At 33.8% G+C, this 25,694-nt stretch overlaps 1 protein-coding gene across 4 annotated transcripts in view; it reads right to left on the bottom strand.

Moving 5' to 3' along the window:
- Positions 1 to 25,694, bottom strand: part of Phf6 (PHD finger protein 6) — a 51,393-nt gene that overhangs the window by 14,104 nt on the left and 11,595 nt on the right. For 3 of the 4 annotated variants that reach the window (XM_048796577.1, XM_048796578.1, XM_048796579.1), the window contains exons 4-8: positions 17,563 to 17,696; positions 17,257 to 17,300; positions 1,999 to 2,168; positions 1,698 to 1,841; positions 501 to 605 (exon numbers count right to left, since the gene is read on the bottom strand). In XM_048796577.1, coding sequence (XP_048652534.1) covers positions 501 to 605; positions 1,698 to 1,841; positions 1,999 to 2,168; positions 17,257 to 17,300; positions 17,563 to 17,696 — 597 coding nt within the window. The remainder of the gene's footprint in view (positions 1 to 500; positions 606 to 1,697; positions 1,842 to 1,998; positions 2,169 to 17,256; positions 17,301 to 17,562; positions 17,697 to 25,694) is intronic. The other variant, XM_015506174.2, reaches the window with a different exon arrangement.

The following is a 25,694-nucleotide window of genomic DNA, read 5'->3' as shown; positions in this document are numbered from 1 at the left end:
CAGTGAGACCCTGTCTCAAAATAAAATATAAAAATGGGGCTAGGGATGTGGCTCAGTGATCAAGTGCCCCTGAATTCAATCCTTGGTACCAAAAGAAAAAAAAGAAAAGAAAAAGTATTAACAACATGGGTAAGTTTTCAATGCTATATTCAACTTATGGAATTTTTCATTAAGCAAAATTATACAATATAACAGTTTAAACTTAATAAAGTGGGTTACATTCATATTTTCATTTATTTTATTAAAGAGTACTCAAATACCCTGAAATGTAAACCTAATCCATGTAAATCTTTGAAGAAATGAAGTTACATAGAAAGAGTAAGTTTCAGTAACATCAGCATTTTTTATTATGTTACAAATAAAGTCAAATATATACTGTGCTTTGACATATGAACTGCTTTATATTAAATTTCTTGATGACTGGTAAATTTGAGGTGTGTTCTTAATTTAAAGCAGAGTCAAGAATAATGTTGCATAACACAAATATAAAAATCACAGACCATTCTTTTTCCTCGCTTAATCTCCTGAAGTACAGTTTTAATATCAAAATCTCCAAATTCTGCTCTTGATGTTGTTGTGAGCTGGACTGTGCCAGAAGAAAACAACTAGAGAAGAAAAATGCAAGAATATTACCATTCAGAATCCTTATAACAAAGAGATTAGATAATAATAAATATGCTGCATTAATTTCCAGTGAAAAGATATTTTTTCCATAATAATCAAATAACAACAAATATTTTAAATATATTCATATATTTGATTAAAATTTAACCCAAAATAAAGACTGAAAAAAACTTAAGATTGCCACTGTGGAGACAAGATTAAATACCCTGCTTCAAACAATGAAGATTTCAACAATATCACCCTGTTGTCTCAACCTTTTTACATTTCCAGGTTTTTTTCCCCCATGAACCAGTGATGCTTTATTTAGCACTGGAGGGGCACATTTTCTGGGGGAAAACATCCCATTTCCACAGTTTTAAGAAATAGTTTAAGTTGACAAATTTCAGAGATACAGATCAAATCACCTGTTTTTTTTTTTTGTTGTTGTTGTTGTTGTTGTTTGTTTGTTTGTTTTGTAAAAAAGACATGTGTGGGATCTATTCCACAGGGGTCCGAGGTACATTTATTTGGAAAAAGCTTCCCACGTAAATCTGATATGCACTTTAGTCAAGAACTTCTGATATAAATAATATAACTTTAAAAGAACTAATCATATAATGGGATGAATAATTCAATACAACTGAACACATTTAGGTGTTCTGTAAGTCAGGCCTGGATCTAAGGATGTAAAGATAAAAATTTGTCCTCACCTTATTCTTATCTTTGAGGCATTGAAAAATTTATTAGGAAAGACAGACTCATAAATAATAACTGCACTATAGTGTATTAAGTAAAACAACAGCAGTAGTTATTATAGTGGAAAACGTGTTTATATAAATTAAATTCTTACAGTTGTGAAATAATTATGGATTATCTTGCATATAACTATAATTAGCACACTTCAAATTCTAGTAAAACATAAAAGCTATTTTTTCAAAATCTAAAGTTTATTAAGATTTGAGATTATAAGATATTACTATTCATTACTCTAGAACATGAATACTAGAGGTAAATATGCCATGTTTGGTTATTAGCTAAATTATTTTCACAAAAGCTTGGGCTTAAATTAGGCACATAAAAAGAACCTTACTTACCATGCACTTATAATGTGCAGCTGCTTTCTTGGCATTAAATATATGCAGTTTTCCTCTTGCTTCATTTTCTTCCTCTCCTACATGACAAAATCCACATTTGGGCCTGGTGTCACTAGGGCTGCTTCTGTGTGGAGACCTATCTCTCTGCAAATATAAAAGAAAAAAAAAACACACTTCAGAAATGCTATCAGTATTTCAAGCTTATTTAACATTTCAAATGATAAACCTTAACTACAGAAAAAGTTTAAATGAAATATTCATTGTGCAACAAAAAGTAAAAATCCAATAGTTTTTCACTTACATAGGAACTACTTTCCATTTCATCTGTTCCGTGGGAAGATGTGGACCTTGTATCTTCTGACAGCCCTTTAAAATTAGTTTTTCTTGGTCTTCCTTTGCGACTTTTCTTTTTACTTTTTGGGGATGAGGGCTCCAGTTCATGTTCATTAAAACTTTCTTCTAAATCAGCTGCTTAAAAATGAACAAAAGCTTTATATGGACCAGTCTTAAAATGAGCATTAGTTTGCAGGTTCTGAGGACACAAACTTTTCCTTAGACTGAAATTGTATTCAGAAATGAGGAGAAATGATTTATAATATATTCAATATAGCAACCTACTGTTTCAGACAAATTTAACAAAATAATCAAATACAACATATAGTTTTATGATAATCACTATAACCTTATTTATTTCCTTTCAATCTGTATTCTGCAAAAAAATGAGCCACAACCCTAGCCCCAAGTTTTATGATCTTGATGGTATGGCTTTTAAATACTTTTACATCCATTTTAATAAAAGTTCAGTTTCTTAGGCACACTGACTTCATTTCGAGAGCTTATTAGCTATATGTAACTACTTGCAAAAGTATTACAGAGCACAAATTTGGACTATTTTTGTCACTACAGAAAAGTTCTATTGAACAGCACTGTTCTAGCTTTTCAACCACATGAAAACTGAATGAACAAATTCAGCAAGGAAGTTATCTACAATTGAACTAACTGATCAGGTAATTAAATGAATATTAAGTACAAAAGAAATTTCTGACTAGGTATGTTGCAAGTTGATTATGTATACTTTAATGGATTAAACAAAATTTATGTAGAAATTTTAGAACTGCATTTCCCAGCAATTTTAATTAAAAGAATTTCTACCACTAATAGATGTTTCATTCAGCTATTCACTACAAATATTTTATTAAGGACCTTCTGTATATAAAATAATGCATTTAGTGTTCAAGAAGGTATAAGAACTAAATGTTAATTCATCTTAAGATCAAACTATACCCCATCCCAACTGCCACTTGCTAAAATAATTTTTCCTTATCATTCCGTCTAAGGAACCTCCTTTCTGATCCCCCAGGCCTGGGTCACTCCTTTCTCTCTTGCCTTGCTATGTTTCAACATCTTTTTCTCTACCAGATTTAATATTTGAATTTATTTATTGAAATGTTTATTATCTATCTCTCCCACTGGAGTGACAATTCCTTGGACACAGGGGTTTGTTCCTCTTATTCTTTGATGTAGAATGGTTAGTGCTAATGTGTTCAATAAATATGTTATATGAATAAAAAACAAAAAGATCAAACTATGTAAGTTTTAGGTACAGCCTTCTAATTCCTGTATTGAATCTTCCTTTACCATGTTACTGGTTATTATTCTACAGAGTATTATTAGTACATTGAGAATAATAATATTCTCAATGAGAAAGCATATCTGCTCCTACTCTCCAGATGCTGTTCAATACTCTAAAGGATTTTTGGCTTTTAGAAATAAAAGCATATTCATTATAATAAATGGGCAATTCAATTATTATATATATAAAAGCTCAGGGAAAATATAAGTGTTTGCAAGACTGTTAATAAAAATTTACATGAATACAAATTTATATAACCATGATTGGATTAGAGGAAGTCAAGGGGTAGAGGTTCAAGTTATTGGACAGTGTTTAATAGGGAACAAATTCATGCAAATAACTTCCTGTGAAGACAGAAAATTCAACTTAAAATGATTTCTGACCTTAACACTATATCAAATATCATATCAGAGCATATTGCCTATTTAAATATTCAAACTAAACAATTTATAAACAGTTCTACTAAAATTACTTACACTTGCCAAAAATTAAAATTCTTAAAATGAAAAATCATAACCAAATGTTCCAATCATTCAAATATATTTGTGTGTATGTATATAAAACATTTCAGTCATGTGCATATATACATATGTATACATACAACATATTCAGTTGTCTGTTATAAAAATGAACATCACTAATACCACAATATTGTATTATTAAACATCTATAAATAAACTAAGAACTGATTCTTTTATCAGGCCAATATGACTAGTTTTTCACATGGCATATTTCTCATAAACATGCAATATTCAGCAAAAAAAATTTACGGGACTTTCTAAGAGCAATACTAAAATCACAAAGGATTCATACACTTAACTACATTAGACTTTCAAATTTCTGGGGAGTAAAAAGAAGTGGTAAATTAAAAGGCAAACAATAAACTGGAACGGTGTCTCCTGTATCTGTGACAAAGGATAAATATCCTTATGACACAATAAACTCATATATGATTAAGACCCCAATGGAATAATGGATCAAGGAGCTGATGAAAAAATTTACAGAGCATAGGAAGTTAATAAACATACTTTAAAAATATGTAACTTCTCTAGAATCAAAACACAAATTAAATGATACATCATTTTTATCTATCAATACAGCAGACTTCAAAATTATAAAATTATAAGATTACAATGAACCAAAAATGTGTTAGAAATGAAAATATATAAGTCCCTTTTAAATGGAGAGAATAGATCATGCTTCTAGATGAACGATAAGTATCAACATTAGAAATCAGTTCTTGCTAACCTAATTTAATGAAATTCCAATAAAATAGATCTTAAAGTTGATTTCTGGAAAAGTAAATAGGTAAGAACACGGAAGAATATCCTTAAAAAGAGTTATTTAAAAATATACTATAGGGGCTGGGGATGTGGCTCAAGCGGTATTGCGCGCGCCTGGCATGCGTGCGGCCCAGGATCGTTCCTCAGCACCATATACAAACAAAGATGTGTGTCCGCCGAAAACTAAAAAATAAATATTAAAATTCTCTTTCCTCTCTCTCTCTTAAAAAAATAAAAATAAAATTATACTGTAAAGCAACAGCACTTGAAAATACTAGCACGAGAATAGACAGAGGAAGAGAACAGAAAGTTTCAAAACAGGCCAATGTGTATAGGGAGATCTGAGAATATGATAATAATGGTGGTATTTCAGATGGGGGGGAAGACATGATAAAAAATTGCTTACCCATTTTTTTAAAAAATGAGATTCTTTTCCTCATACAATATGAAAAAGTACAGATGTATTGAAATATAATCATAAAATAAACTACAAATGTAAAGAGAGGAAAATAGAGAATTCTTGTTTATAAATTTTAGGTTGGGACACCTTAGTAGCCATAAGGGAAAAGATTGAGAGATGGGACTAAAAATTAGCAACTTTCGTATAGCAAAAGGCACCATAAACTAAATTAAAAGACAAATTGTGCTGAGGGTGTAGCTCAGTGGTATAGCACTTGCCTAGCATATATGAGGCCCTAGGTTCAATCCCAAACATGGGGAAAAACAAGTAAATTGGTAATCATTTGCTTATAGTGATGGAGAATTAACACCTAGATTATAGAGAGTGTCTTCTATTTTATTCTATTCTCACATCCACTGAGCTACATCCCCAGTCCTTTTTCATTTGAGACAGGGTCCACTAAAATTGCCAAGGCTGGCCTCAAACTTGCAATCCTCCTGCCTCAGCCTTCCTAATTACTGTGATTAGAGGACAGTGCCACTACGCTCAACTATATAATTCAATTTTAAAAAGACAATCCCAAGGGCTGGGGTTGTGGCTCAATGGTAGAGCGCTTGCCTAGCATGTGTGAGGCAGTGGGTTTGATTCTCAGCACTGTATATAAATAAAATAAAATAAATAAGCCATTAACAACTAAAAAGAGAAAAAGTTTAAAAAAAGACAACCCCAAGAGGAAAATGTACAAAGGACAGAAAGAGGCCATTCACAGAAAAAATAATGACTAAAAACTTATGTACAGAAGCCCAACCTTACTAGTGATAACAGAAATGAAAATTAAATGAGATTATCAGGTTGGCAAAAACTAAAGATTGATATTATCCAGCCAGGTATATGGCATTAGACACTGCTGATGGGAACATAAACTGGGTAAATGGTTTTAGAATCAATGTGACCATATCTATTTCAATGTTAAAAGCACAACCTTTGACCTGGCCACCCCATTTCTAGGACTATCCCACAGTCACTTATATTAAGTACATAAGTGTATTTGTACAAGGTAGATTGTTACAGTATTATTTGTAATCATGAAAAAGTAGACAGCCTATTTTTATTAACAGACAAATCTACAAATAAAATATGGTTCCACTTATTCTATGGAATATGACTATCAAAAAGAATGAGGTAGGGCCAGGCACAGTGGTGTGTGCCTATAATCCCAGCAGCTTGGGAGGCTGAGGCAGAAGGATTGCAAGCTCAAAGCCAGCCTTAGCAATGGTGAGGCACTAAGCAACTCAGTGAGACCCTGTATCCAAATAAAATATAAGAAGAGCTGGGGTTGTGGCTCAGTGGTTAAGCGTCCTTGGGTTCAATCCCTAGTACCAAAAAAAAAAAAAAAAGAGGTAGATCTGTATGCTGACAAGTGATAAGGAAGGAGGTCTGTAATATATCACAGAATGAAAAGAGCAGGTTGTATAACATGATATGCATACAGTATAATGCCATTTTATTAAAAATGTGCAATTGCACATATATGTAAGTTTGTATATAAAAATGTCTCTGGGAAAATATATGTACAACAAGCTATCATTACTAGCTACTACTAGAGAATGTGATTTGAGGGTGAGAAGAGAGCTTTTGAAGCTAATTTTAATAGTATTCTTTTTATTATTTAATTTTTTAAACAATAAGCACTGTGCTACTTTTGTAATTACAATAATTTGTAATACCCAATGTGGTAAAGAGGGAGTAATTTTCACCCATCAATGATGAAAACGTGATCCATCACAAGTTTTCTGTAAAGTGATATAGCAATGTGTATTAGGGACTTTTAAGTTTGTATCCTTTGACCCAGTGATTTCAGTTATAGGACTTTAGCTTGAAAATTCACATGAAAATGTGAATTTAAAAGTAGTAAATTTTTCATGGTTGCTACCTACTGCTTCTTTTGCTTTTCTCTTCCCACTTCAAAATTGTTCAACTTTTTGAAAACATTTAAACAAACTATTTTTTTCATTTCATATCACAAAAGATTTACCTGCATACAAGAAGTTAAAATCCTCCTCCTACCTTCACTTCCACCTGCTCTGCACTTCCAGCTGACCCCTTAGTCAGCCTCTCTCCTTCCCTCTCTCCCTCCCTCCCAGGGAGGTAACCATTGTTGGCAGTTCCCTTTCTCAGCCTCATAGGTCAAGGGTCTTAGTTTGAACCTTAGATCTGCCACATGAGATGTCCTACAATCGGAGATTTACCTTAAAAGGTTCTTGAATAAACTGCATGAGTTAGTTCTTATAAAGTACTTAGAATAGTACCTGGTATATAAGAAGCTCTTCATAAATGTTAGCTACTATTTTCTCTGAGTATGCAAATGTCTTTCAAAAATATACAACAAATAGCCAGTCACAGTGGCACATGCCTGTAATTCCAATGACTTGAGAGGCTGAGGCAGGAGGATCACAAGTTGAAAGCCAGCCTCAGCAATTTAGCAAGGCCCTAAGCAACTTAGTGAGACCCTGCCTCAAAATAAAATATAAAAAGGGGGTTAGGGATATGGCTCAGTAGTAAAGTGCCCCTAGGTTCAATTCCCAGTACCCCCAAAAAGATATGCCACAAATGGCATCCCAAACATGGTATTCTGCACCCCCCAGTTTCTATTCAACGTAGCTCGATGACCTTTCGTGTCAGTATATGCAAATTTACTTCCTTCCTTGTAAGAGCAAAGAGTAATCCATTGTATTTAACCAGCTCGCTATTACACAACCTGTAAGTTCTTCTCATTATTTTTGCTATTACATGTGTTGTAATGAACATCTTTCTCCATTTATCTTTGCTCACTTATTGTATATCTTAACTTTTATTTGTAAAATAAAAATCTATACACACATGCTAGAAATACAATGTTTTGAGTTTTTACTATGCCAGATATGCTATGCAGTTTACATGCATTATATGAGGTTCACGAGAGCCTCACAATCCTATAAAGTTGTATCAGTCATCTTCCATGCTCCCATTTTACAGATAAGAAAGTTCAGAAAGATCAAATAATTTGGCCAAGGACAAAAAGCCAGAGTGGGACAGACATATGTCAATGAGTAACTACAGATATACCTTTAAAATGGTAAAACTCATCAAAGAAATACACACTTCAATATGCTCCTGAAGTTAGAAAAAGAACTGTTTATGTATGTTTATGTATGAACAGAATCTCTCCGGAAGGATACTGGAGAAACTGGAAGTACTGTTTGCCTTTAGCAAAAGAATTTGGAAAGTGAGTTATAAGAGCCAGAAACAGCAGAGGCCTCCTTGAAGTATATAGTCTTCTGTACAGGTGATCTTTGTACAACATTGATGTACCTATTCAAACAAATGAATATGACACAGCAGTGATTTCTAAAAATTCAAGTTGATAACGTAGGTGACAAAATAAGATTATCTTCCCTCCTGTGCCACCCAACATTCCCAGCCTCTTATGAACACAAACCTCAAATGCCTATGTGGCTTAAGAATGGCCAGACCCCTCTTGGTTTCCCTTTGGTTTGCCTCTGTTATGGTGCAGAGGAGGGGCCAACTTACCAGGACAACAACTTTTTTTTCTTTTTAGTATTGTAAAGCCCTGTATATCCTTTTACTGATTTCTCTTTTCCTCCTTTTTTTTAAAAAAATATTTTTTTAGTCGTAGATGGACACAAACTTAATTTATTTATTTTTATGTGGTGCTGAGGATTGAACCCAGTACCTCATGCATGTGAGGCAAGTGTGCTACCACTGAGCCACAACCCCAGCTCTCTTTTTTCCTTCTTTAAAAAAAAATTAAACGTTGATGAACCTTTATTTTATTCATTTATTTAGATGTGGTGCCGAGAATTGAACCCAGTGCCTCACACATGCTAAGCAAGCACTCTACCACTGAGCCACAACCCCAGCTCTCTTTTCCTCCTTAATGAGTGTTTCCCTCATCATCCTTCCTGGTTTATGTTCCATTTCTGTCCTCCTCTTAAGTTCTCACATCAGTTAACAGTGTGGAGCAGAAAGGACCCCTGGACACAAAGTCTAACTGCCATATAATAGGTCTTAACTTTTTTAAGTTACTTACCATTTGCAAAGCAAAGTTTCCTCATGTATCAGATGGGAATAAAGCTAATACCTTCCTCACAAGATTGCTTTAAGAAATTACTTGCAAAAACACTTTTTAAACTATAAAGTTCCATTCATTTGTTACATATTACTCTTGTATAATGCGTAGATTACAAGCTTTTTGTCCACAAAAGGATTCTTTTCTAAATTCCCTGAGGTGCAGATACTCAATAAATGTTCACTGGGATTAGAAAAAAAGAACAAGGATAGGCATTAATTAATCACTACCTCTGCTGAGCATCTTTATGGAAAGGAAAACGAGTGGTCACTTGCCCTGCCTCTCCAGTGCAACTGTGATGTGTATTTACTTTGCATGCTCTGTGTGGCTAGTGAACTCAGCTTTTTGCTTTTTCAGGAAAGATATCAGATAAATTATACATTTTATGCTTTTGCATTAGGTACCTACATATGCATATAAAAAGATGTAGCATATATCCAAAATATATTATTCTTAATTAAGTATGCTAAAATGAAATACAATGTCTGAGATTTAATTCAAAATAATCCAGATGGGAGGTAGGTAATGAAACAAGATTGGCCATGATCTGAAGATTACTAAAGCCAAGTGATGGGTACGTGGGAGTTTGTTATGCTGTTCTCTCTACTTTCATGTACTATGAAATATCCTACAATGAAAGTCTGTAATGCGCTAAATCAAAATGAACATATATAATGCCTCACAGTACTTTGCACATGGGTGGTCAATAAATCTGGTGAATACAAAAGAATATGGAGTTAGTTCATTCTACGTGGTGCAAAGATCACAATATGCATATGTTCCTAAAATTTTCCAGATTAAATCAGAAATACAACTTAAATTCCACTGTCTTTCAAGGAAGAACATATGAAAAGATAAGTGGTAATAAAAGTAGGCAGAGTTTTAAAGGACAATAATGACAACAAAGATACAGAACACAGTAACTGGCACTATTATGTGCCAGGAACACTACTAAAAGCTTTATATACTCCTATGAGATAGGTGGGGTTTGTTTTTACAGTGCTGGGGATCTAATCCTCATTTTACAGATATAATATCTAAGGCTCTCATTTGAGAAACATCAAATAATGTGCCCAGGATCATGTGACTAGGAAGTAACAAAGCTAAAATTCAAATATAAATCCGATTTAAAAGCCCACACTATTGATCAGTATGATACTATCTTCCCAGTACTTCATAAACATATTCAATGGTACTAAACTTTTTTAATAAGATTTTTTAATAAGTATTTTTAACTGACACATAGTAATCACCCATATTTATGTAGTCCAGTATGGCATTTTAATACATGTATTACAATTTCCTAAGTTTCCATTTAATAAAAGCATTGGACACTAGAAATTGCATTGCATTCTCCAGAAAAAGAACAAAGAAAACACTAAGTGAATACTATAGCAAGCAAAGACTTTAAATCTATATAAATTATAACACTCTTACAATATACTTCCACTGTAACTATAGTGACCTATTTCCTTACAGGATTTAACAGGCAATCTCTGAAATAAAGTTTCTAACCTGTCAATCAGGAAATCCACAAGTCCCTGAATAAAATCAAGACCACAGTCTCCAAGGTTAGACACCAAAGATTTCTTTACCGTGTCTCAGAAAGCATGGGGTTTTACGGTCAATGTAATTCTAGCACTTATTACTACTGTATCTTTTAATTTCAGACTTAATGCCTTTCACTTAGATTCCACAAATGTTAATATTTTACGTTTGTTTTATCATTCAGTCTCTATACACATAAACCTTTTTTTCTGAAAGCTTTAATATACAGATATAATGCCTACTTTATGTCTAAATATTTCCATGTGTCACCACTTTATTGAGTGACTGACTGACTGACTGATTATAGTACTTGGGATTGAATCTAGGGCCTCAGGCATGTGAGGCAAGTGCTCTACCACTGAGGTACATTCTGACCCTTTTTATTTTGAGTTAGGCTCTTGCTAAGCTGCTTAGCCTGGTCCTGAACTTGTGATCTTCCTACCTCAGCCTCCCAAATTTCTGAGATTATAGGGATGCACCACTGTATTTTATTCAGCTAGTCATATGTCTGACACTCAATTGTGTCTTTTCCCACACCCCCATAACTGAAATTATGTTTTGTTAATTCACCCTGTTCTACTAACACCTGGCACAAGAGAAGAAATGTCACTCAAAATTAAACAACGCATTAGATATTGTGCTTACTTTCAAGTCAAAGAAACTGAAGATGCTATAAACATTTTTGAGTACCTATCCCATATAAGACATGCTATATTGGGTCATTTAAGAAAAATAATGTGCCAGGAATGGTGGCAACATGCCTATAATCCCATAGAGGCAGGAGGATCATAAGTTCGAGTTCAGCCTCAGCAACTTAAAGAAACGCTGTCTCAAAATAAAAAAAAATAAAAAGGGCTGGGGATGTGACTCAGTGGTTAAGTGCCCCTCGATTCAATCCTCAATATATAAAAAAAAACCCATAATAATAATAATACACCAGTTTGGTTCCTTATGATTTCAAGAACCTAAACTGACCTGAGGTTATGTTTGTGAACATGACTTCATTCTACACTTTTGCTGTGAATAGTTAAAACTCAGGACCTATTCTAGATACCTTTTCCTATCATATCAAAGTTTTATTTTGCTCAAAATAAATTATTAAGTACACAGGAATTAACCTATTTTTAAAAATATCTTTCTTTCTTTCTTTTTATGTGGTGCTGAGGATCGAACCCCAGGGCCTTGCACACACTAAACTAGTGCTCTACCACTGAGCCACAATCCCAGCCCAAGGCATTAACCTTTCAATGAAAATGATTTTAAATGAACCATTTTCATGTTTATCCATGGTTTCTTGCAGGTGCTCAAATGTTTAGTGATGATAATCTATTCTAATAAAATACCTGCACAAAACAGAAACCCGTAGAAGTAAAAAGCTGGAGCAATTTAGCAATTTGCTATTATCAATACTAGATATTTTAAAATACTGTCTTAAAATGGTAAAGAATATAGTTATTAACTAGACATACACAGGGAAAAACACTTAAAATGTAGGGGTTTTGTTGCTGTATGTGGTGGTGGTGCTGGGGATGGGACCCAGGGCCTTCTATGTACTAGGCAAGCACGCTACCAGTGAGCTACACCCAATTCCAAGATGTAAGGTTTAATTCTGGCTATTCCTGCCCATTTTTAAAGTATAAATTTTCTATTAAGACTAGAAAGACATGACACCAGTTAAATACAGTACTCAATAACCACATGTAACTACCACACCGGATGGTGCAAATAAGGAATATTTCCATTGTTAAGGAAAGTTCTACAAGATAGCGTTGTCAAGGCATTCATTCTCTACACTCTCATGAAAGCCCTACCTCTTTGAGGTCCATGCCATTCAGCTAAGCCACTGCTTCTCAAATTTTAAAGGGTATAAAATACAATTAGGAATCTAATTAGTATGGAGATTCCTATTTAGTAAATAGAAGTAAGGCTTGAGATTAGGCTTTTTTTTTTTTTTTTGGTACCAGAAATTGAACCCAGGGCCACTTAACCACTGAACCACATCCCCAGCCCATTTTTATATTTTATTTTGAAATAGGGTCTCACTAAGTTGCTTAGGGACTCGCTAAATTGCTGAGGTTGGCTGTGAACTTGCAATCTGCTTGTCTCAGCCTCCCAAATTGCTGGTATTACAGGCATGTGCCACAACGCCCAGTTTGAGATTAGGCATTTTTAGCAAGCTCCCAGGGAATGTCAATTCTGCTGGACCACAGACTGATTGCACTCTTTAACAGAAATGAGCTATGCTATTTACTTCCCCTCCTTGTTGCTAATAATTCCCAATCACGTGACCTCAGGCATCAAATTTTTCGTTAGCACAGTCCACAACCATTTTCTCCATCTCTTTTTTTTTATTGGTTGTTCAAAACATTACAAAGCTCTTGACATATCATATTTCATACATTTGATTCAAGTGGGTTATGAACTCCCATTTTTACCCCGTATACAGATTGCAGAATCACATCGGTTACACATCACGTTTTTACATATTGCCATACTAGTGACTGTTGCAAATCCTGCTTTAGGTGATTTCAACTGTCCACATGGACAATCCAAGCCACACTAGCCACTCAGTTCCTTGATCTTCAGTGATGTATCCTGTCAATCACTTAATTACCATAGTCACACCCTGATACCTTACAATCATCTAAAATGGTTTTACCTCTGAAACTCCTATATTGTACTTTGTGACCAAAATGCTTGCTTTCAAAAGTATTCTTCAACCCTATCAGGACCTCCTTTCCATTGATTCCTTCCTTTTTTTTCTATTTCTTTTCTCCACTTCCCTCCCTATCTAGCTCAGATTTCCCTCAATAAATATCCTAAATTCCCTCATTCCTTTACTTCCTCATTTGAACCCATTTGACAAAATCCCAAGTCTGAGTTAACCAGCTAACCACTTTCTATACTCAGGACCCTGAATTGTTGGAAGAAAAGTCACATGACCTAACTGTTGGGTACCGCTATTTAAATTCATGAATACCAGCCTCAACTATTAAATTTCTCTAAGCAACTTCCTCTCTTGGTAGTCAAAGTTATTCTTTTTTCTCTCCTATTTTAGACTCTTATATCTCTTCCTACATTTCTCCAGAGAAAACAGACCAGATAGGAGCCACCTATCTTCTTCCTTCCCTCCTGTTAAAATGGAAATGACTTCATATCCCAGGCCAGTTGATTTGCTTGTATGCTGAATTCTCTTTTCTGTATCTTTCATCTCTTCCTCATAAAGGTTCACAATGGTAACCAATTAATTGTGCAATTACTTATTTAAGAACCTTTCTCAAGTAAGATTTTAAGCTTCTGGGGTGCAGAGATCCATCTAGTTTATCTCTACACACTCAATCACATAATAGGCCTCACACATTATGGGTGAAATAAGTATCTACCTGGGTATAATTCCAGAGGGAACTTGTACTCAGTTAACTGTCACCATTGATAGGGAATTATTTTTAATCAGAAATGCTTTCTTGCACATTTCAAGTCATTTTACAGGCAGCCTATCTAAGGCCATCACAACTATGAGGTAAATATATAGTTCCTAGGACTGGCATTTTAAAAATCTAGTGACATAGTGATAGCTCAAAACTTCATCCAAGCAGCTAAGCACACTGGGCTATAGATTAAAAAAAAAAATTGCTTCTGTTAACTCACAATCCATTTTTTTTCCTGAATCATACTGATGCCATGGGTTTTAAGTATTTAATAGTAAATAATATTTTACTTAAGATGGGAAAATCAAATTGCTATATTATTCTTGAATTTAATATTCCAAAAGAGTGCATATCATATAAAGCTAACATGGCAGATTAATTTACATAGCATTAATCTTATATTAATCAGCAGTACTGAGCCACAGATGGCATATGATCAAGAAATTACCACAGGTATTGCTCTAGAGACTAGTGCAGTACAATTCTCAAAAATAGTCCCTGACATACAATCCTATAACCCCTCTCATAAATCACAATCATAAAGTAGAACATATGTTTCCCATTAGAACAACTAGAAGTTCTGTTTCTGACAAAGCACTTAATATAAAATAAGTCTGAGGCAGATGAATGTGATAAAGCCAAAAATACAACAAAAATATACTCTGTAATATTTTAAAAATATTAAATTACATTTCAAATTCTACAGTTATGAGTATAAGCACACTTTATATGCCTATGATACAAGAAGTCCTGGTATTCTACAGAAGTATACATTAAATCCCAAATTCAAATCAACTGTATGAGTTTGAAATTGTAATGATCCTTCCAGTTACATTAAAAGAAATTTTCTTGAAAAATTTAAAATTAGATCTCTTTCACTAATAAGTTTGACAGAGCAAAAAGGTGGTCAAAATTATTCTACGTACTTTATATAGTCTGCAGTGATTTTTCTCTACCACTAGATGGTACTATCAGCTTCAGAAACCTAGAGATTAAAATGGGAGCTGGCTATATTAATCAGTATATATTAATCATCCTTCTTAAATATCTCAAATATCCTGTCCCAGTATGCTCATATACTTATATTAGTAAAATCATGAGTCTCAATCCTCAGATGTTAACATATATGGCCACTGAAAACTCAAGAGTATTGAATAAATACACTTAAAATCTGAAGTAATAAAAGGTGGGAAGACCTGCTTGTAACTTTTTTTTTTTTTTAAGTGGTGCTGGGGATGGAACCCAGGGCCTTGTGCATGCTAAACAAGTACTCTACCACTGACCTACACCCCCAGCACCTACTTGTAACCATTCACAAAAGATTTTTGGATTCAATTCTAGAATTAAGTGAAAAAAAAAACAGAAGGAAAGAACTATGAAGGGTTTTTTTAAAGTCACACTTTATGGTCTTAAAAGCAATTTGTCCTTATTATTTATCCAGTCTGTTTACCTAAGAGTAGTTTTTGCTAGACTACTTTTTAATTTTTTTTATTTTTAAATTATTATTTTAATTGTACATATTGATTGGGTTCAGTATAACTTGATACATGTACATCATGATCAAATCAGGGAAATTAGCATTTCTATCTCATTAAACATTTCTTTAAAATTTTTTTAGATTAACCTATAATATTTGTATATATGGGGTACAGCATGATATTTCAACACATGTACAAAAACATGATTGTATTTTTAACCAGAACTTTAAAACAGATGGATTAATCTGGAGTTCAGATGTGAAATCAATACTATTTTGTATAATAAAAGTCAAGATCTAAGAGATCAAAAAAGGCCATTTTAATATGGCCCATTTAACATAATTTTAATGTTAACACTAATAGTGAAGTCTCTGTAAAAGAAACAACTTCCTAAAACAACAGTTCTCAATCCATTTTAAATTTAAGCAGCATGTCCTCAGAAGCTAACAACCATTTTAAAGATCTCTAATCTAAATGAAAAAATAGAAAAATCTCTGATTAAATCTAAGCCATTTTATACTGCTAGTAAAAGTATCAAAACCATCTGTTCGAAACAAGTTGGAATTCAATCTAAGAACTTCTCCATGTCTTTTAAAGAAAAGTACAACATTGGCTAAAAAATACACATACACATACACACACACACACACACACACACAACTAAACAACTAATCTGGTCTTGTATAAATTTAAGTGGAAATAAACTATGAAATAACTTTAAAAGTTTACATTTTAAAATTGGTTACTTATAAACATGTCTCTATTTTTTTTAAAAAAAAGAACAGTAATCATGTTCCAAGACTCCCAGTAGATGCCTGAAAGTGGATAGTATATATGTACTGTTTTTTTTTCTATACATATATACCTGTAAAGTTTAATTTACAAATTAGGCACAGTAAGAGGTTAACAACAATAACCAATGATAAAATAGATAAATTATAATGATATAACAAAAGTTATTTAAAACTTATGAATTGTTTATTTCTGGAATATTCCATTCAATATTTCTGGACCATGGTTGACCAGGTATAAGTAAAACTATGGAAAGTAAAACCATGGATAAGGATAACACAATGTGAGTAAAAATGTAATAGAAAGTCTAGTTATGTACTAGTATTCCTAAGATCACATTATCTGTAATTATCTCATGGAAGCAAGGATTCTAATTATGACCCTTATGGAAACATGTCACCCCCTAGCATCATTTCTTTCTACAGAGAAAAGACATTTTCAATGTATATTTTATAAGAACTTTGCAATAAAAGTTTTCATAAAAATCTGTATTTTTGCCAGTTGTTGTGGCACATGGCTGTAATTCCAGTGACGGGAGGCTAAGGCAGGAGGATCACAAGTCCAAAGCCAGCATCAACAACTTGTCAAGGCCCTAAGCAACTGAGCAAGATCCTGTCTCAAAAAAAAAAAAAGGTTGGGGATGTGACTCAGTCGTTAAGTGTCTGGAAGTTTGATCCCTGGTATCAAAAGAGAAAAGAAAATTTGTATCTTTTCCACTATTGTATATTAGTTCATCCTAATACTTTCTTCAATTCTCCTAAATGTATTTAATATTGGTATACATCAAATGGCAAAAATTAATATGGAACCATTACACATATTTTACTCATATTCCTTCTTGAAATTGGAAAAGAGCTAAATGACGTACCTTCAGAGTTATGGGCAGTTTTCTTGTGTTTTCGACAATAAACCCTATGAAAAAAATGAAGAAATAAAAAATTATCAAGTAAGCAAACTAAACTAATTCTTTGGATTAAGAAAATGAGCAGTACATTTCACCCCACTCACAAGCTGGATTCAAAAAATCTTATAAAACTTCTTCCACCATTTCTTTAAGCATTACTTATCAAAACACCCTTTATGATGATGATGAAATGCTTTGAAACAGGAAAAACTTTGTACAACATTCTAAAGAAAGTATGACTGTTAAAACAAAAATAAGTTAAATAATTACATGTAAATTCCTTGTGAAGGTTTCTCTCGTATTTGAGCTTTATCATGCAATGCACAGTGGTAGTGGTATGTCCTGTGACATGTTTTCACATCACAACCAATTGTTGCTCCAGGACAATGGCACAAAGAACACATCTACAGCAAAACAACAAAATAGTATTATTAGTATGTAATTTGGCTAAGACTATAATATCAGGTTAGAGGCATATCAATTTCTGTCAAGAAAAAGAAACTGGTTATTGAAAAATCTCATAATGTTATTTTTCTTATTTTTCTCTCCTAGAAATAAATTGAATAAAATTATTTTAGGGGTATTTCCCCCCATGATAAAAACTGGAATGTTATTTAAATACTTATTATTTTACTGTGATCAAAAATTTTGAGGGCTGAGGTTGTAGCTCAGTGGTAGAGCACTTGCCTTGCACACGTGAGGCCCTGGGTTCAGTCCTCAGCACCAAATACAAATAAAAATAAAGATACTGTGTCCATCTACAACTAAAAAACATTAAAAATTTTTTTTGAAATAATGTAAATCAGGGATGAGAGCTATATATATAATATAAAAGAGACCTTTTTTTTTTTTTGCATTTCAGATCTTCCTGGATATGAGTAACTGGAAAAAATGTCTCATACTGAAAAAAAAATTTTTTTCCTTAAAATTTCCACTGAATCAAAACGATGAGAAACTTTGGGAAAAAATGTCAATGCTATTTAGGAATATGGAAAACCAATTTAGAGTGAGGGAAGTAAAGAAGATAAAATAATTAAGTAGTTTTTTCAATACCTCAAGCTCTGGGAATATTTGTGATGTCAAGTTCTTCATACTGTGAAAATACGTTCGTCTAATTTAATCTGTTACTTACTTTTGTTTATGAATTCAGGCAAACACAAAAGAATACACTCTTTCAACATATTTTAATACAACTCACCTAAATTTATTGGGTAATTCATACCAATTAACTACCTCATGCTCTATGTTTAGGAAAAAATATTTTTAAAAAGTATATAACATGGGGCTGGGGATGTGGCTCAAGCGGTAGCACGCTCGCCTGGCATGCGTGCGGCCCGGGTTCGATCCTCAGCACCACATACAAACAAAGATGTTGTGTCCGCCGAAAACTAAAAAAAATAAATAAATATTTAAAAAAAAAAAAAAAAAAGTATATAACAATGATTGTGAATGGTTTTGGTTCACATATTATATTGTACAGTACGCAGTGGAATTTTAATGAGGCTATCTCCTAAGCTGTAAATGCCATACCAAAGTAAATCCACAGAAAGGTGAATCTAAAAAACTGTTAATTTGCTCATTGGTTGCTAGATACTTTGTTCTAATCTGTTCTCATTCTTCTTTATTAATCTGAACATAAAGAACACTTACCATTCTAACTTTTGGATTACTTGGCCCCTAAGCAATTTTGGTGTACCAGAGGCTAGTATAAATTCCAATAAAAATTCTTACATTTCCCTAAGCAAGTCAAAACTCAAATTCTCTCTAACTTTCATTTTAAAAGTACTCACATACAAGGCAAAACCAGAAATATTCTCAAATACAGGTATTTCCCAGAAAACATGAAAGCTAGTACCCATTATTAATACTCAATATATATCCTACTTCCTCAAATGAAAATAGAAACTTCAAAATATTACTGTAAAAAGAAAAGCTGTGCCAAAATATCAAGCACAGAAAGTTTTTGGATGGCTTAAATTCTCTGAAGGAGGCAAATCATTTGTACTGCAATTTAATTATAAAGCTTTATTATTTTAATAAGTTACATTTCTCATCAGAAAACATACTTATTATGAATATTTTTTGTAAAATACAAAAAGGAACAAAGAAATCTTAAAAAATCACTCATACTCACCTCTTAGAAACACCTTGCAGTGTTGCAATGCTTTTGTGAATATTTTCTTCTACATCTACGCATATTATTTTGCAATCTAATTTTTTAACTTAATAAACATTACCCCATTTCATTAAGAATTTTATTGTAAGTAGTTTATCTTGAAAGTATATCCCCAATGGGTTTGAATAGATTCATTTTGAAAAAAAATGAATTTAATTAGCAAGCAAAACTGAAAGGACAGGTGCTGTTAAAAATACTGCACTGGTCTCAACACTGTCAAAGATACAGTGAGACTGGCACTCTTGTATACTGCTGGAAATTGGTACATACTCTCTGGAAAGAAATTTGCCTTACTTAATAAAGAGCTTTTTAAAAGTTTATATCCTCAGGGGGGAATTGCTGGGGAATGAAATCTACCAAATTATGCTATGTTCATGTATGAATATACCACAGTGAATCCTGCTTTCTGATATAATTATAATGCACTAAATGAAATAATAATATTAGAATGGAGATCAGTAGAGTAGAGCAAGGAGATCAGGGGGAGGGAGGAGAAGAGTGAAAAGGAAGGTACGAGGGAATGAGATTGATCAAATTGTGTTAAGTGCATGTATGAATATAGCATAGTGAATCCCACTATTATGTATAATTATAAAGGACCAATGAAAAAGAATACGTTTATGCCCCCTGATTAAATAATTTTACATCTATAAATCTAGGGAAAAAAGTAAGGTGCAAGCAATTTGTATGTAAATATATTCATTACAGAATTATTTAGAATAACCCAAAATATAAAACAGCCTATTGAAATCAATAGAAAATGTTTAAATAAATTATAGTACACCCTTAAAGGAGTACCCTATAACCAATCTTTTCAAAGAAGTTTTAAGGGCATAGGAAAATATTTATGTACAAATGAAAAAAAATGAGACAAGGGTAACTGAAAAGAGGTTGAAATAAATATAGCAAAATGTGAAGTAGCTATCTCTGGGTGGTTAGTTTTAGTTTTCTTCACAATTTCCTGCATTTTTCTACAACAGGAAAAGTACTTTGTTATGCAAAAAAAATACTTTTAAAAAAAGCTGGGTGCAGTGTATGGTGCACACCTGCAGTCCCAGCAACTGGGGAGGCTGAGGCAGGAGGATTGTGAAGTTCAAAGCCATCCTCAGCAATTTACCATACTGTCTCAAAATAAAAAAAGGCTGGGGATGTAGCTCAATGGTAAAGCACCCCGGGGTTCAATCCCCAGTACCAAACAAAACATATTGGGGCTGGGCATATTCAGCTCAGTGACAGAGTCTTTGCCTAGCACGTGTGAGGCCCTGGGTTCAATTCCCAATATCATACACACAAAAAAAGCAAACAAACAAATCCATACTGGGAATACTCCAGTAAACGCTTTCAATACCTGTCTTTCAGTTTGGTGAGAATGAGAAGGAAACCAAAAGTCCAAAATATTTTCTTGGCAGGTTATAAATCCAGATCTGCCCAAAGCAAGTGGTTTGAACTGCTATGGTAAAATAAACCCATTTTGTAAATAACCAGTTAACTACAGCAACATGGATACTTTTAAAAAGAATTTAACTTTTATTTATTTGTTGTTGTTTATTTGTTTTTATGTGGTGCTGAGGATCGAATCCAGGGCCTCAACCATCCTAGGTAAGCGCTCTACCACTGAACCACAACCCCAGTCCAACATGGGATTTTTTTTTTAAAGTAAGTAAAAGCTTACTTTATTTTTATTGTCAGTTTCACTGGAGGAAGAAAAAGGAAAACAGACCAATAAAATACTTTCAGAGTATACAATTCTTCTCAAGATTAGGAGTAAGAATTTTGCTGAATTCACATGATCTACTTTATGCAGCATTCACAAATAAACAGTCATATTTCTGGCAAGGTACTAACATATAGCAAAAATTTTTCAGAATAAAACTATTATGCAAAATTTATATTTGTTTGCTTACCTGTGAATGAAAGAGGGAAAATAACTTATCTTTAAATCTACTATGCTGTATTCCAACCAATGAAATAATCCTTTTCACTTGAACTCCCATGGGACAAGATACACAGTGTTCATTTTTGCTTTTACCATTTTACTCCTGCATATAGCTAATTATTTTTATAAATGCATAGATTTTATCCATCAGTTCCTTCTAGACTGAATTATTTTGAAGACTAACACTGTACCATACAAAGTAGAGCTCGATCTGTTGATTTTAAGTTTACTGTTATTGAAGATTTTAATAACTTACAGCATATTTTTCTCATTCATGTTTCTAATAATTACAGATTTTACATAATTATCTTCAGATGCTTCTAAAATATTCATAAACTGTCTGATTTAGGATCAGTAGAAGTGAAATTGGGAAGAACAACCCAGTTGAAGGCCCACAGAATGAGTGGTGGCAAGAATGTTTGGGGGTGGGCTGGGGATGTGGCTCAAGCGGTAGCGTGCTCGCCTGGCATGCGTGCGGCCCGGGTTCGATCCTCAGCACCACATACAAACAAAAATGTTGTGTCTGCCGAAAACTAAAAAAATAAATATTAAAAATTCTCTCTCTTTAAAAAAAAAGAATGTTTGGGGGGAGATACTAGCTCTGCTAGACACAAGACTGGGAAATAAGAGATAAAAAGAAAATTTTAAAGAATCTAGGAAAGCAGGCAACTGGCTAGTACAGCTTTTTAAAAAAATGTTATAAGCTGTTGCAGGGAGGCACATGCCTATACTCCCAGCAACCTGGGAGACTGAGGCAAGGGGATTACAAGTTCAAAGCCAGATTCACCCAGTTAGATCATCTCAAAATAAAATAAAAAGAAGGCCCTGAGTTTAACCTCCAGTACTGCATATGCGTGCGCGCGCACACACACACACACACACACACACACACACACACACAGTTACATGAAATAATACACAACCAAAGAGGTCTTCCCTTGAAAAAAGAATTGGAAAACAGAAACTCCCACCAAACACCACCATTAAGCAAGGCATTGTTGGTTGCACCAAGTAATGGTATTTAGTATTCCACTTTTCTTTTTTTAATATTTATTTTTTAGTTGTAGTTGGACACAATACCTTTATTTTATTTATTTTTATGTGGTGCTGAGGATTGAACCCAGGGCCTCGCATGTGCTAGGTGAATGCTCTACTGCTGAGCCACAACCACAGCCCAAGTAGTATTCTACTTTTCATTAAAAAGTTTTGATTTCCAATTTGCCACAGTCCCTACTAGCCCCTCAGCAGAATGATTGTTAACTTCCATTTATCATCATGCTTACACTGTACCCATGACTCCTTCAAATTTGGAAAAAGAAAACTTAACCTGACAGGAATAAGTTTTTCAAGAACAATGGTAGACTTCCTTGCTTGCCCCAAAAAGGTCTGACCCACCTCTCAAATATTCTGTTGAGAGCCAATTTCTTTCCTCCAACATAGGTATAAACATTCTCAGCTTATCCTACTCATATCCTAATTTCATGTTCTTATTTTAAAGGGAGGTAAAAACTTTTTCATTGATAATAATTTTTCTATTATTTGTATCACCTTATTTAGTTTGCTACCTAGTAGACCTAGCAAACCACAATAATTAATCACCAGCTCCAATCTCAGGAAATTAGGAAATAATTAGGCCCATCCTGTTATAGATATTTGTGTGATCTCTCTATAATACTGTCAGAAACTACACTAACTTAAGGTTATGTTGTGCCACATAATCAGAATCTTAAGGAGCTGAACTACAGATGAAAGAGGAACTAAGTCACGCATGAGAGGGAACACAAGGAACTCAGAGGACTAAGACTTAGCTAAAGTACAGTAGGAACCAAAGACTGGGACATACCTCCTCTTCAGTCAACTGAACTAGGCCAAGACTGAAATTCAGTTTGCAAAAAGTCTTAAGGAACAAAATGAAGAATAGTGCTTTCACAATAGCTATAGGGGAGTAAACAGAAAATGAGGTTGCCAACTTCTAATATAGGCAGAAAGAGAGGGCTTTGGGGGGGAACGTGGAATCTTGTGGCTAGATAGAACCATATGGAACCCAGGGAGGAAGGGCTCTCTACAGCTTAACTCATCCAGCATTACTGTTCAATATGCACTATGCATGTCAGTAACTGACTACCAAGGTGTATGTTCAAATTTTCACAGCTAAGTACTGTACTTAACTACTCTGGAGATACTTTGCTTCAAGAAAACATCTACAAATGCACCTAGCATGTAAAAGAGGGTACAAAAAGCAGCCATGTTCCTGAGCCTGTAAGGCAAAGAAAAAAATGCCAAAAGCATTTGGAGAAGGTGACGGTACCAAGGATATTTCCACAGGAGATACAAGTCAAAATAAACAGAAATAGCTTACCTTACAGTTTTTTGCTTTTTGTTTTTTTAAAGAAGATATGTCTAACTCCAATAAGAACTAAAAAGCTGGACAGTGCACTTGTGGCAAGTTTTCAGAGATGGCCCCAAATGCTATATAACTCTAGGTTCATTGCTTTTATAGTAAAGTCACACATGTCCAACATAGTTAGACGGCAGAGTAGCCTCTGAACTATCTGGCTGACAGCTATTCAAATCATTTATTAAAAATTCCTAAGATGAATGGCACTGCATGGGAGGGTGAAACATGAACTCATAACACACTCTAATCTGGAGTTTTAAAAAACAGCATTTTGAAGGGGACTCATAAAAACACAAACTTAACATGAATGAGGTCTAAATGGAAAGCCATACAACAATGAAAATCTGAAAGCTGTTAATAAAATCATTGAAAAGTGAAGGGCTGCTAGAAAAATAGATTGGGATCTTAAATTCCACATGCTTCTAAAAACCAGGACCACTTGTTTTTACTAGAGTAACAGACTAAATTTAAGCAGTTACTGAAGAGATCACTTCAGAAGTTTTGGAAATTGAAGGGAAACGAACCAAGCCTATCAAGTTCTTGCTCAACTTAACCTCCTGACCTTGCTCTGAGTGAACTCCACCTCCATCCAAATTTCTAAATCATGACTGATGAGGAAAATAAATTCTCTTATTAGAGGTGTTGGTGTTTCTTTTTATTTCATCTGAAAGATTCAGACATTTTCTAAGCCAGGTATTTTTTGGTGCAGTTCTTCACAGTCATAGGTCTTTCCAGTTGAGGGCACTGTACACTGTCATGATGTTTGTTATAATGTGTGCAGAATGCCAAATACACAGCCATGCTTAAATAAGGACCAAGAAATCCCCTAAATCAGACATAAATTATAATTATTGGTTTTGGCTCTCCTCCATTAGCAAAACTAAATAAGAATTATGTTATAGTATTCCCAATTACAAAAAAGTACTAAATGAAGGCAAAGAAAAAAACTGTGCATTTAAACAAACAAACTCATTCACTAGTAGCCAAAGACTGAGTTTTTATCCATCATCAGACTTGAAGTTTCTTGTTGGCCTTACATTCATTCTGCTTAATCAAAAGTAAAGCAGAGTTCATTTTAATATAAATGACAGGTAAAATATATACATCAAAAATAAATCTATTTGCCACAACTAGAGCCTTTTTATTTTATTTTTTGTGATACTGGGTATTGAGCCTAGGCCTTTCACATACTAGGCAAGCATTCTACCACTGAGCTATACTCTAACCCTACTTGGAGTCTAAAAATTCCATTTATATGGATACATTCACATGTACACTTAGTTATGCAGATAATGAACAAAACTTCAGGAGAAACATTTACCTCTTTTCCTGCCAAATACGTTGTGGCAAGTGTCTTGTAGACCCATTCCAGTCTGCCACTTGCTTTTGTAAATAAAGTTTTATTAGAACACAGTGTATTCACTTCTCTGTGTATTGTCTGTGATTATAACTGAGACCATATGGTTTTAAAAGCCTTATTATTTACTATCTGGTGCTTTGCAGAAAAGTTTGCCAACCCCATCCAAGGGCAATGGTGTATAACTAAGGACATACATCAGAAGTCACTTGGGGGGGCTGGGGTTGTAGCTCAGTGGTAGAGTGCTTGCCTAGCATGTATGAGGCAATGGGTTTGATCCTCAGCACCACATAAAAATAAATAAATAGGGCTAGGGATGTGGCTCAAGGGGTAGCGCGCTCTCCTGGCATGCATGCAGCCTGGGTTCGCTCCTCAGCACCACATACAAACAAAGATGTTCTGTTGGCCGAAAACTAAAAATAAATATTGAAATTCTCTCTCAAAAAAAAAAATTAAAAAAATATTTATTTATTTAGTTGTAGTTGAACACAATATCTTTATTTCGCTTATTTATTTTTATGTGGTGCTGAGGATG

Source organism: Marmota marmota, unplaced genomic scaffold (genome assembly GCF_001458135.2).
Source record: "Marmota marmota marmota unplaced genomic scaffold, marMar, whole genome shotgun sequence".
NCBI lineage: Eukaryota > Metazoa > Chordata > Mammalia > Rodentia > Sciuridae > Marmota > Marmota marmota.
This window is presented reverse-complemented; position numbering and strand designations above follow the sequence as displayed.